Below are 14,225 nucleotides of genomic sequence, written 5' to 3'. Positions count from 1 at the left end.
GTTTTGATGCCTTCATAGTCATGAAAATAAAGAAAACTCTTTGAATGAGAAGGTGTGTCCAAACTTTTGGTCTGTACTGTATATATAGGAACATATGAAAACTATGTCCACCTGCGCCAGGCAATGGCCACACGATTTTACCGCAAAATCATGTGGTTATTAGCTTTTCCGGCAAGGCTAGTTAAAGGGGTAATCCTACAAAAAGCATCACTATGATTTGAATAAAGTATTATTGTCCCCTGCTGTTTCTCATGTGGCTGACATTCTGGTCCACCTTCTCCTGCATTCACTAGTGGACTAGACATGCTCAGTATCTTCCCTGCACCCTTCATACTGGTGTAGCAATCTCACAGTAAACCAGGTGAAGCGGCCCAGACACCTTTCATTCACTCAACCCTGCTTCTAAATTCATAGAAGAATGCGGCTATATCTCTTTCTAGACAGTGGAAGAGAAAAATGAGGGAGGACACTGCATAACATAGTGCTATTTATTAATGGTATCACCATGTTCTATGCAGGAGAGGAAGACATGAGAAGGGGTTAACAAGAGCTGATGCACTCCTGGGAGATGAAAGTGCTTGATTGTCTGGCAGGTGTAAGTTAGCAAGTTAATTGTTTGCCGCGCCTTCAAGCAGCCGCTTGGGCTGCCTTATGATAGAGCCGGCCCTGACAGACAGCATAACATGCAACAACTTTTATTAAGAGGCATCTTACTCTGCTGAACTAGGGTATGAAACACTAGTCTTTAGTAAATGAGCCCCATTAGCTGCAACAGGTTTGCTCTCAGGACGGCACACTGTACCAACAATGGAAAAAAAAATATCTGGAATTATTAGAAAATAAACCTCCCTTTGGGAATCTGTCAAGGAGTGGACCGTCTGCAATAGTTTTGATGCAGGGTCAAATGTTCGGTTGACTGGGAATGCCAATTCCTACTCAATTTCCCACTTTGATTTTTCTGTTCGACACACAAGGGCCCAGATTTACCAATGTGACTGCGCCAGGAGACCAGTGTAAGGCTACTTTCACACTTGCGTTCGGAGCAGATCCGTCTGGTATTTGCACAGACGGATCCGCTCCTATAATGCAAACTATGGTATCCGTTCAGAACGGATCCGTCTGCATTATATTTCAGAAAAAAGTCTAAGTCTAATTGTTAGTCAGACGGATCCGTCCAGACTTTACATTGAAAGTCAATGGGGGACGGATCCGTTTGAAATTGCACCATATTGTGTCAACGTCAAACGGATCCGTCCCCATTGACTTACATTGTAAGTCTGGACGGATCCGTTTGGCTCCGCACGGCCAGGCGGACACGAAAACGGGTGTCCGCCTGCTGAGCGGAACGGAGGCCAAACTGAGCCATACTGATGCATTCTGAGCGGATCCGCATCCACTCAGAATGCATTGGGGCTGTACGGATCCGTTCGGGGCAGCTTGTGAGAGCCTTCAAACGGAACTCACAAGCGGAACCCCGAACGCAAGTGTGAAAGTAGCCTAAATGTGGCACAATTTGGACCAATAGGTTTAGAGATATTATCTGCGGCTAGCCCAGGCGAAGTGGATTTGGGGTAAAGGGGCATGAACTAAATTGCAACCAAGATTGCACCACAATTCTGGCATAAAATCCTGTCTCAAACCAACCAATAAATAGTATAAAGCTAAACAAGAGTGTCTATCCCTGCACCCAATTTCTCATCCAGCCAGAGCCGCTGTAATAAGTTTGTCGCATGTCTAGACGGCCTCTGCACATTTACACCATCTATAGGATTAGTAAATCTGCATCAAATATTTCTTGGCCTTTCCAAGAGGAATGTTTCCCCGTCCATACATCGATGGCATTGTTTATTTTAATAAGTAATCAAAGAAATCAATGAAACTAACCTCTGTTCCAGACTTGAAAGACAAAAAACTCTCTACAGCTGCAAGGGTTCCTGAGAATCAGAAAAAAACAAAAAAAACAAACATCCTTACATTTCTTTAGAATTATCCACATTCCACTGACCTTGCAAGCAATGTACGCAGTAACACAAAAACTACAGATGCCCCCTCCAGAAAAATGAGCCTTGGAGGGAAATATAAAAAGCTATGGGAGTCAGAATGTGGCGTCGGGCAGGTAGTTTTTTCAGTAGCTTAGGCAAGTAGCAGGACTGAGATGGGTTTGTTTACCGGAGCAATGGACGCAGTGGATCAGCGACGAGCTGGGGGCGTGGAGTGGCGATGACCGAGCAGTGGGCGTAGAGCAGTGACAGAGCGGGGGGGCATGGTGTAGTGACAGCGTGGGGAAGAAGAAATGACACAGCTGGAGCGGTGGAGCAATGTCACGTTCTGTCACGTCTCTGGCTCGGGGGGAGGAGCAGTGACAGAGCCGTTACAGAGCCAGGGGCATTGATAGAACTCTCAGCTCTGCCAGCATCCCTCAGAGGACCCCCTTTCTGCAGGTGTGGTCAAACTGGGAAGGTGAGGTGGGTACTTTCCATGCCACATCAGCAGCTAATTTGCCTAAACCACTTAGAGGTACGGGTAGTAATGTGCTAAGAGCAAGAGTGTGCACTAAAGTAATTGCTGTGATCACATTAAGGCCTCGTTCACACCAGGCAGTGCGTTCCGGCCTGATTACAGCCGTTGGGCATGGTTATGGTGCCAATCACTTCAACAGACCACGAAGTCCCCCTCCTGCCCCACAATATAGTTAGCCGCCGCAATGCGGTGCAGTGCATTCTGCACAGAATCAGGGCGGGATGCACTGCCTGGTGTGAACGAGGCCTTAATGTGATCACAGCAATTACTTTAGTGCACATTCTTGCTCTTAGCACATTACTAAGAGCAAGCAGCATTTTGAACGGACCTCAGGCATAATTGTGCCTTGCGATCCCATGCATCCGATCGCCTGCGGCTGTGGCTACAGTGCCATTCACTTTAATAGACCGTCACTCCACCTCCTGGCCCACAACATAGTGAGCTGGCCGCGATGTAGTGCATTCTGGACAGAATCATCTGGTGTGAACGAGGACTAAACTTAGAGTCATTTCACACCACAAAGACTGGAACGCAAGCCAGCCACCTGCATAAGGAAGCGTGGCGGTGCATTGAAATATGTTTTTGATTTAAAAAAAAAATTGTATCAGGACAAGTAGATTGTCATGAGGGACAAGTAGATCGAGCCCTCGCTTTAGTTCAACAAGTATTTTATTTTTATTTCCACACCCCTGGAACAAACTGCTTTTTTACATGTTCCAGAGAACACAGGTAACTGGTCAGTTTTGCCGCATAGGGAACGGAACCCATAAAACTATGGCACAATTGTTTCTTTTCGAACTCCACCCCAATAGGATTTTTTCCAGCTTCCCATTACGTTGTATGCAAAATTAAATGGTGAAATTAGAAAGTGCAACTTGTCCTGCTAAAAACAAGCCCTTATATGGCTATGTGATTGGAAAAATAAAAGAAAAGTTATGGCACTGGGAAGGGGGAGTAAAAAAATAGTAAATTGTTGTGTCCTCAAAATATTAAGGGTACTTTCACACTTGCAGCAGAGGATTCCGGCAGGCAGTTCTGTCTCAGGAACTGCATGCCGGATCAGGTAATTCGGATGCATTTGTCAGACGGATCCGGATCCGTCTGAGGCTAGTTTCACACTTGCGGCAGGACGGATCCGACATGCTGTTCACCATGTCGGATCCGTCCTGCGGCTATTTCGCCGTGCCCCCGGGCCGCCGCTCCGTCCCCATTGACTATAGTGGGGACGGGGGCAGAGCTCCGGCGCAGCACGGCGAAAGCCGCCGGACTAAAAAACCTGACATGCAGTAATTTTAGTCCGGCGGCCTTTCGCTGTGCACCGCCGTGCTGCGCCGGAGCTCCGCCCCCGTCCCCATTATAGTCAATGGGTACGGAGCGGCGGCCCGGGGCACTGCGAAATAGCCGCAGGACGGATCCGACATGGTGAACAGCATGTCGGATCCGTCCTGCCGCAAGTGTGAAAGTACCCTGACAAATGCACTGCAATACTGGATCAGTCTTTCCGGTTGTCATCTGGAAAAACGGATCCGGTATTTTTTTTCCACTGATTTAAAGGTCTGCACATGCGCGGACTGGAAGAACGGATCCGTCAATGCGGAAATTTAATACATTTCAATGGAAAAGGCAAGTGTTCAAGATTTTTGGCCGGAGAGAAAACTGCAGCATGCTGCGGTATTTTCTCCGGCCAAAAAACATAAGAAGGACTGAACTGATGCATCCTGAACGGAATGCTCTCCATCAGACATATGCTCTGATCAGTTTTTTTCTGGTATTGAGCCCGTGACGGAACTCAATGCCGGAAAAGAATAATGCTAGTGTGAAAGTACCCTTATAGGGCCTGTCCTGGAGTCCAAAAGCAACAATGGAAACCTTATTACAAATAATTATCAGCTAGTTAAAGGGACACTTCCATCAAAACATGTCACCACATATTTACATCCCCCATGGGAATATTTTTTCCATAAAGAACAGTAGATGGTCTTTAGGATATAATTTTTTGATCTCGCTCCATGTATACTAGTTCCTGCCCAGTGTCTGATACTTCCTCTTTGTCTAGACTTTTAGCATGGCAGAGTCTCACTTAACCACCTCCGGACCGCCTAACGCAGGATCGCGTTCCGGAGGTGGCAGCCCTGCGCACAGTCACGCATATACGCGTCATCTCGCGAGACGCGAGACTTCCTGTGAACGCGCGCACACAGGCGCGCGCGCTCACAGGAACGGAAGGTAAGAGAGTTGATCTCCAGCCTGCCAGCGGCGATCGTTCGCTGGCAGGCTGGAGATGTGTTTTTTTTAACCCCTAACAGGTATATTAGACGCTGTTTTGATAACAGCGTCTAATATACCTGCTACCTGGTCCTCTGGTGGTCCCCTTTGTTTGGATCGACCACCAGAGGACACAGGTAGCTCAGTAAAGTAGCACCAAGCACCACTACACTACACTACACCCCCCCCCCCCCCCCCCCCGTCACTTATTAACCCCTTATTAGCCCCTGATCACCCCTAATCACCCCTGATCACCCCATATAGACTCCCTGATCACCCCCCTGTCATTGATTACCCCCCTGTCATTGATCAACCCCCTGTAAAGCTCCATTCAGACGTCCGCATGATTTTTACGGATCCACTGATACATGGATCGGATCCGCAAAACGCATCCGGTCGTCTGAATGAAGCCTTACAGGGGCATGATCAATGACTGTGGTGATCACCCCCCTGTCATTGATTACCCCCCTGTAAAGCTCCATTCAGATGTCCGCATGATTTTTACGGATGCACTGATAGATGGATCGGATCCGCAAAACGCATCCGGACGTCTGAATGAAGCCTTACAGGGGCATGATCAATGACTGTGGTGATCACCCCATATAGACTCCCTGATCACCCCCCTGTCATTGATTACCCCCCTGTAAAGCTCCATTCAGATGTCCGCATGATTTTTACGGATGCACTGATAGATGGATCGGATCCGCAAAACGCATCCGGACGTCTGAATGAAGCCTTACAGGGGCATGATCAATGACTGTGGTGATCACCCCATATAGACTCCCTGATCACCCCCCTGTCATTGATTACCCCCCTGTAAAGCTCCATTCAGATGTCCGCATGATTTTTACGGATGCACTGATAGATGGATCGGATCCGCAAAACGCATCCGGACGTCTGAATGAAGCCTTACAGGGGCATGATCAATGACTGTGGTGATCACCCCATATAGACTCCCTGATCACCCCCCTGTCATTGATTACCCCCCTGTCATTGATTACCCCCCTGTAAAGCTCCATTCAGATGTCCGCATGATTTTTACGGATGCACTGATAGATGGATCGGATCCGCAAAACGCATCCGGACGTCTGAATGAAGCCTTACAGGGGCATGATCAATGACTGTGGTGATCACCCCATATAGACTCCCTGATCACCCCCCTGTCATTGATCACCCCCCTGTCATTGATCAACCCCCCTGTCATTGATCAACCCCCCTGTCATTGATCAACCCCCCTGTCATTGATCAACCCCCCTGTCATTGATCAACCCCCCTGTCATTGATCACCCCTCTGTAAGGCTCCATTCAGATATTTTTTTGGCCCAAGTTAGCGGAATTTATTTATTTTTTTTCTTACAAAGTCTCATATTCAACTAACTTGTGTCAAAAAATAAAATCTCACATGAACTCACCATACCCCTCACGGAATCCAAATGCGTAAATTTTTTTAGACATTTATATTCCAGACTTCTTCTCACGCTTTAGGGCCCCTAGAATGCCAGGGCAGTATAAATACCCCACATGTGACCCTATTTCGGAAAGAAGACACCCCCAGGTATTCCGTGAGGGGCATATTGAGTCCATGAAAGATTGAAATTTTTGTCCCAAGTTAGCGGAACGGGAGACTTTGTGAGAAAAAAATTAAAAATATCAATTTCCGCTAACTTGTGCCAAAAAAAAAAAATTTCTATGAACTCGCCATGCCCCTCATTGAATACCTTGGGGTGTCTTCTTTCCAAAATGGGGTCACATGTGGGGTATTTATACTGCCCTGGCATTCTAGGGGCCCCAAAGCGTGAGAAGAAGTCTGGTATCCAAATGTCTAAAAATGCCCTCCTAAAAGGAATTTGGGCACCTTTGCGCATCTAGGCTGCAAAAAAGTGTCACACATCTGGTATCGCCGTACTCAGGAGAAGTTGGGGAATGTGTTTTGGGGTGTCATTTTACATATACCCATGCTGGGTGAGAGAAATATCTTGGTCAAATGCCAACTTTGTATAAAAAAAATGGGAAAAGTTGTCTTTTGCCAAGATATTTCTCTCACCCAGCATGGGTATATGTAAAATGACACCCCAAAACACATTCCCCAACTTCTCCTGAATACGGCGATACCAGATGTGTGACACTTTTTTGCAGCCTAGGTGGGCAAAGGGGCCCATATTCCAAAGAGCACCTTTAGGATTTCACAGGTCATTTACCTACTTACCACACATTAGGGCCCCTGGAAAATGCCAGGGCAGTATAACTACCCCACAAGTGACCCCATTTTGGAAAGAAGACACCCCAAGGTATTCCGTGAGGGGCATGGCGAGTTCCTAGAATTTTTTGTCACAAGTTAGTGGAAAATGCTTATTTTTTTTTTTTTTTTTTTTCATACAAAGTCTCATATTCCACTAACTTGTGACAAAAAATAAAAAGTTCCATGAACTCACTATGCCCATCAGCGAATACCTTGGGGTCTCTTCTTTCCAAAATGGGGTCACTTGTGGGGTAGTTATACTGCCCTGGCATTCTAGGGGCCCAAATGTGTGGTAAGGAGTTTGAAATCAAATTCTGTAAAAAATGACCTGTGAAATCCGAAAGGTGCTCTTTTGAATATGGGCCCCTTTGCCCACCTAGGCTGCAAAAAAGTGTCACACATCTGGTATCTCCGTAATCGGGAGAAGTTGGGGAATGTGTTTTGGGGTGTCATTTTACATATACCCATGCTGGGTGAGAGAAATATCTTGGCAAAAGACAACTTTTCCCATTTTTTTTATACAAAGTTGGCATTTGACCAAGATATTTATCTCACCCAGCATGGGTATATGTAAAAAGACACCCCAAAACACATTCCTCAACTTCTCCTGAATACAGAGATACCAGATGTGACACTTTTTTGCAGCCTAGGTGGGCAAAGGGGCCCACATTCCAAAGAGCACCTTTCGGATTTCACTCCTCATTTTTTCCTGAATTTGATTTCAAACTCCTTACCACACATTTGGGCCCCTAGAATGCCAGGGGAGTATAACTACCCCACAAGTGACCCCATTTTGGAAAGAAGAGACCCCAAGGTATTCGCTGATGGGCATAGTGAGTTCATAGAACTTTTTATTTTTTGTCACAAGTTAGTGGAATATGAGACTTTGTAAGAAAAAAAAAAAAAAATCATCATTTTGCGCTAACTTGTGACAAAAAATAAAAAGTTCTATGAACTCACTATGCCCATCAGCGAATACCTTAGGGTGTGTACTTTCAGAAATGGGGTCATTTGTGGGGTGTTTGTACTGTCTGGGCATTGTAGAACCTCAGGAAACATGACAGGTGCTCAGAAAGTCAGAGCTGCTTCAAAAAGCGGAAATTCACATTTTTGTACCATAGTTTGTAAACGCTATAACTTTTACCCAAACCATTTTTTTTTTACCCAAACATTTTTTTTTAATCAAAGACATGTAGAACTATAAATTTAGAGCAAAATTTCTATATGGATGTCGTTTTTTTTTGCAAAATTTTACAACTGAAAGTGAAAAATGTCATTTTTTTGCAAAAAAAATCGTTAAATTTCGATTAATAACAAAAAAAGTAAAAATGTCAGCAGCAATGAAATACCACCAAATGAAAGCTCTATTAGTGAGAAGAAAAGGAGGTAAAATTCATTTGGGTGGTAAGTTGCATGACCGAGCAATAAACGGTGAAAGTAGTGTAGGTCAGAAGTGTAAAAAGTGGCCTGGTCTTTCAGGGTGTTTAAGCTATAGGGGCTGAGGTGGTTAAAGGGGTTATCCAAGAGATCATCAGAACTCCAGACGTGGCAGACCTGATCAGTTCAGGATGCTCCCTGGTCCCCGCCGCTGGATTTGGTTCTTGTGGCTCCCACTCCGGTACTTCCACTTCCTTTTGTGCATGCATCAACATCTATTAACTGGGAGACATGTGACCAATTAAGGCCGCAGGGATGACGTGCTCCCCTTTGTCGCACAGGGAGTGGAATCCAAAGAAAAAAACTTATTGCCCAGCTTCCCATAAAAACTTGCAGCTTTATTAATAACCATAAAAAACTGTTATCCAAACGCGAATCGCATACAAGATTCACGATGTCTACGCGTTTCGGACTCCACAATCTCGGTCCTTACTCATGACATATAGAAAAGTGAATGTTCACCTCTCTTTAAACATGTGGTGCACCAGGTAATCAAGACTTCGGCATCACATGCTCAAAAGGGATCAGACACCAAAAACCAACATCCAATGCGTCAAAAAGGACTACATATATATAGTACTGAAAAACTATAAAAATAGTTCTTTTAACGATAATGTAAAATCAGATTGTGTTTTCTGGTCAGCCCTGTGGGAAAGCAACTTCCCAATTCAGACATCCAATATGCCTCATGGCTCAGGAGTTTTCGTTTGTGATCTCCTCCTCTAATGGTAAGAGTAACCCTTTCCACTCCCTGAACAGAAAACGCTCTTTTATCTCCTTTGTGCACAGTGGAAAAGTGAAAACTGGCTGCAGGCACATTGAAAGTTCTAATATGGTATATCTGATAAATGTTTGCGTATTCTGCTTCATGTTTGTTTTGTAGTGCAGCCTACATATTGTAGAAGACAATCTCTGCAGGTGATTAAATAAACTGCATAATCCAGTTACAGTTCAGATATTGTTTTATATTGTTTTATTGCCATTCACAGTAGACGTCACATTTTGACACACTGACTTGTATTTACATGTTACTACCACATTTGTAGCTCCCTTTATAGGTGGAGTTGCTGATCGTTCCTGGAAGAGACTCGGCAGATTTTTTGTCCTATGGTTGTGGCTCAGCGGGCCACACATTTAACCCCCTCATTGACTATCCCTATCCACTCCTGGTCAAAGTTTAACCTGTTACAAAAGTTGCTGGCTTCCTTTATCTTTTTTTTTGCCACATTGTCGACCCATATAATCAACAGATCCATCTATGTAGCGTCCATACCACTTGATATTATCTAAAAAAGGGTTAGCTTCTGTAAATAAAAACTGTCTTTCCCACCATGCCATGAAAATATTAGCTATGGAAGGCGTTTCTATCTAAGATACATAAAGAAGAGTTCCCACCCCCCTATGAGACCAATAGTTGCTGGTATTGGTTCTTACTCTGAGAAATTATCAGAGTGGGGGGATTCTCTCCTGCAACCTTTGGTACCGCTAATTCCTGGATATTTGAAAGATTCACGTACTGTATTGCAAGCTTGCGACAGTTTAGAGTGGAATGCTAATTCTGAATGGATAACAGCAGATGTGAAACATAGAATGTGTCGGCAGATGAGAACCATTTGGCCCATCTAGTCTACCCAATATACTGAACACTATGAATAGCCCGTGGCCCTATCTTATAAGAAGGATGGCCTTATGCCTATCCCATGCATGCTTAAACTCCTTCACTGTATTTGCAGCTACCACTTCTGCAGGGAGGCTATTCCATGCATCCACTACTCTCTCAGTAAAGTAATACTTCCTGATATTACTTTTAAACCTTTGCCCCTCTAATTGAAACTATGTCCTCTTGTAGCAGTTTTTCTTCTTTTAAATATGCTCTCCTCTTTTACCACGTTGATTCCCTTTATGTATTTAAAAGTTTCTATCATATCCCCTCTGTCTCGTCTTTCTTCCAAGCTATACATGTTAAGGTCCTTTAATCTTTCCTGGTAAGTTTTATCCTGCAATCCATGTACTAGTTTAGTAGCTCTTCTCTGAACTCTCTCCAAAGTATCAATATCCTTCTGGAGATATGGTCTCCAGTACTAAGCACAATACTCCAAATGAGGTCTCACTAGTGCTCTGTAGAGCGGCATGAGCACCTCCCTATTTCTACTGGTAATGCCTCTCCCAATACACCCAAGCATTCTGCTAGCATTTCCTGCTGCTCTATGACATTGTCTGCCTACCTTTAAGTCTTCTGAAATAATGACCCCTAAATCCCTTTCCTCAGATACTGAGGTTAGGACTGTATAACTGATTTTATATTCTGCTCTTGGGTTTTTACGCCCCAGGTGCATTATCTTGCACTTATCAACATTACATTTTAGTTTGCCAGATTTTTGACCATTCCTCTAGTTTTCCTAAATCCTTTTCCATTTGGTGTATCCCTCCAGGAACATCAACCCTGTTACAAATCTTGTGTGTGTCATTTTGCTGATGACACACTTACCATCGAGGCCTTCTGCAATTTCGTTGATAAAGATATTAAAGAATATGGGTCCCAGAACAGATCCCTGAGGTACCCCACTGGTAACAAGACCATGGTCTGAATATACTCCATTGACTACAACCCTTTGTTGTCTGTCCCTCAGCCACTGCCTAATCCATTCAACAATATGGGAGTCCACGCACAAAGACTGCAATTTATTGATAAGCCTTCTATGTGGGACAGTATCAAAAGCCTTACTAAAGTCTAGATAAGCAATGTCTACTGCACCTCCGCCATCTATTATTTTAGTCACCCAATCAAAAAAAAATAATCAATAAGATTAGTTTGACATGATCTCCCTGAAGTAAACCCATGCTGTTTTTCATCTTTCAATCCATGGGATTTTAGATGTTCCACAATCATCTCCTTAAGCATGGTTTCCTATAATTTCCCCACTATTGGATGTCAGGCTTACTGGCCTATAGTTGCCCGATTCCTCCCTACTACCTTTCTTGTAAATGGGCACAACAGTTGCTAATTTCCAATTTTCTGGGACGACTCCTGTTGCCAGTGATTGGTTAAATAAATCTGTTAGGGCTGTTTCACACGAGCGAGTCCATTGCGGGAATCACGCTCCGTGTGTGAGTGTGATCCTCTGCTCTGGACTTGCAGGAGCACGGCATTATCATGATTTATAATGCTATGTGTCTCTGCTTGACCTTATTTCTACAGAATCATACTGACAGCTTTAGGTCAGTATGATTCTGTGGAAAAAAGGCCATGCAGAGACACATAGCATTATAAATCATGATAATGCCGTGCGCTCCTGCAAGTCCAGAGCGGAGGATCTCACACACACGGAGCGCGATTTCCACAATGGACTCACTCGTGTGAAACAGCCCTTAATGGTTTTGCTAGTTACCAGCTGAGCTCTTTTAATAGTTGTGGGTGTATCCCATCAGGCCCCTGTGACTTATTTGTATTAATTTTAGACAGCTGACTTAGAAGCTCTTTCTCTGTAAAGACACATGCATCAAAAGATTCATTAGTCTTCCTTCCTAACTGAGGTCCTTTTCCTTCATTTTCCTTTCTAAAAACTGAACAGAAGTATTCATTGAGGCAGTCAGCTATTTTTTTTTATCTTCTTCCATGTACCTTCCTTCTTTTGTTTTTAATTTGTCAATTCCTTGTATTAGTTTATTTTTTTCATTTATGTATCTGAAGAATGTCTCATCGCCTTTTTTCACTGACAGCTAATTTCTCTTCTGGACTGCGAGCTCTTATAACTTGTTTAACCTCTCTGCCTAATCTTATAAATTTGCCTGTCATCCTCTTTTTTTTTATAATTACTAAACGCTATCTTTTTGTTTTTAATGATTTTAGCCACTTCTGCTGAGTACTACAGTGGTCTCTTCCTTTTTTTGCTTTTACTGACAAGCCTAATGCAATTATCTGTTGCCTTCAATAGTGCCACTTTTAAGTAGTCCCATTTCTCCTGGACTCCAATGAAACTGTTCCAATCTGATAGGGACTTGTATACCACTAATCTAATTTTACAAAAAGTAAGTTTTTCTAAAATCTAAAACTTTTGTTTTTGTGTGGTGTGACTCAGTCACTGTACTTCTAGTAAACCACACTGACTGGTGATCACTAGATCCCAAGCTTTCCCCTACAGTAATATCAGATATCAAATTCCCATTTGTGAACACTAAATCTAAAATGGCCTCCATACGGGTCGGCTCCTCAACTACTTGCTGTAGAGATAATCCCAGTAGGGAATTTAGAATATCTGTACTCCTGGCAGAACTAGCTATTTTGGTTTTCCAGTTTATATCAGGAAGATTAAAGTCTCCCATAATGATAACTTCCCCCTTCAATGTCATTTTAGCCATTTTCTCAACTAGTAGATCATCTAATTCTTTGACTTGGCTAGGTGGTCTATATATCACACCTACACTAGTTACCTTATGATTGTCAAACTGCAAGGCAACCCAAACTGACTCTAAATTGGTCTTGCTAACTTGTATTAAATTAGATTTTATGCTATCTTTCACATACAGGGCCACCCCTCCCCATCTTTCTTGCCTTCTCTGTCTTTCCTATATAGAGAGAACCCTGGTATTGTTATATCCCAGTCATTACTCCCATTGAACCATGTCTCAGTAACAGCCACTAAATCTATATTCTCAGATGCCATTATAGACTCAAGTTCATTGATCTTATTCCCTAAACTGCGAGCATTTGTAGACAAGACTCTGAACTTGTCATTTCTTAACCTCTGTGCTACTGGCATCTTCTGGCATTGTTCCGGGGGCAGTCGGACTGCTTGATTATCACCCTTTTGCCCCCCTTTCCTAGCTTAAAATGCTCCTTAGCAAATACTTAGAACTGTTCACTGACAAAATTTGTTCCCTCGAGAGAAAGATGCAAGCCATCTTTCCTGTACAGTTCTTTTCCATTCCAACGAGAGCTAACATGAGACACAAAGCCAAACCCTTGGTTCAGACACCATTCACCAAGCCATACATTGAATTCCTTAATGCGCATCTTCCTGTCATGCTGAAGGTTATGCACAGGCAAAAATGCAGAGAATGAAACAGTTGATGCGATGTGGTATCGCTATATACCAATATTCCCCATCAGTTAGCGATACAAGCTTTACAGTGGTTTTTGGTTTCTTATAGTGATTATACCACACAGCTCCAAGATTATATTTGCAAGGTTACGCAATTTTTACTCAAGCATCATTTTTTCAGGTTTAATGGAGAGTATTATTTGCAGCTGGCAAACGTCTCTATGGGGACGAAATTTTCGCCTTCCATAGCTAATATTTTCATGGCTTGGTGGGAAAGACCGTTTTTATTCACGGAAGCTAACCCTTTTTTAGATAATATCAAGTGGTATGGACGCTACATAGATCTGTTGACTATATGGGTCAGCGATGTGGTGGACATTCCAGCTTTAGGTGAATACTTCAATGGGGGGATAGATCCAATCAAATTTAGCATTCATCATGATCCAAAATCCATAGTATTTCTGGACCTGCATTTATATGGTGATGCCGCCAATTCAGTAATTTCAACATGAACCCATAGAAAAGAGACGGCTGGCAATACTACCCTTTTAGCGACTTCATGTCACCCACCTGTGACAAGGAACATACCAAGGGGCGAAATGTTGCTAGCAAGACGCAACTGTACGGATAGTACTGCATTTATGAGGGAAGTAGATAATATCAGTAGCAGATTGCTTGCGAGAAATTATGCTACACGGTCTATAGGAGGCTAAAGTCCATTG

The 14,225-nt window shown here is 43.5% G+C and overlaps 1 protein-coding gene across 1 annotated transcript in view; it reads right to left on the bottom strand.

Annotated features, from left to right (window-relative positions):
• Nucleotides 1-14,225, bottom strand: part of LOC120998606 (saccharopine dehydrogenase-like oxidoreductase) — a 166,650-nt gene that overhangs the window by 111,146 nt on the left and 41,279 nt on the right. The window contains exon 5 of the mRNA XM_040429322.1: nt 1,885-1,934. Coding sequence (XP_040285256.1) covers nt 1,885-1,934 — 50 coding nt within the window. The remainder of the gene's footprint in view (nt 1-1,884; nt 1,935-14,225) is intronic.

The sequence above is a fragment of the Bufo bufo genome, chromosome 4, assembly GCF_905171765.1.
Source record: "Bufo bufo chromosome 4, aBufBuf1.1, whole genome shotgun sequence".
Taxonomy (NCBI): Eukaryota; Metazoa; Chordata; class Amphibia; order Anura; family Bufonidae; genus Bufo; species Bufo bufo.
Note: the sequence above shows the minus strand (reverse complement) of the source record. Positions and strands in the feature narration are given on the sequence as shown.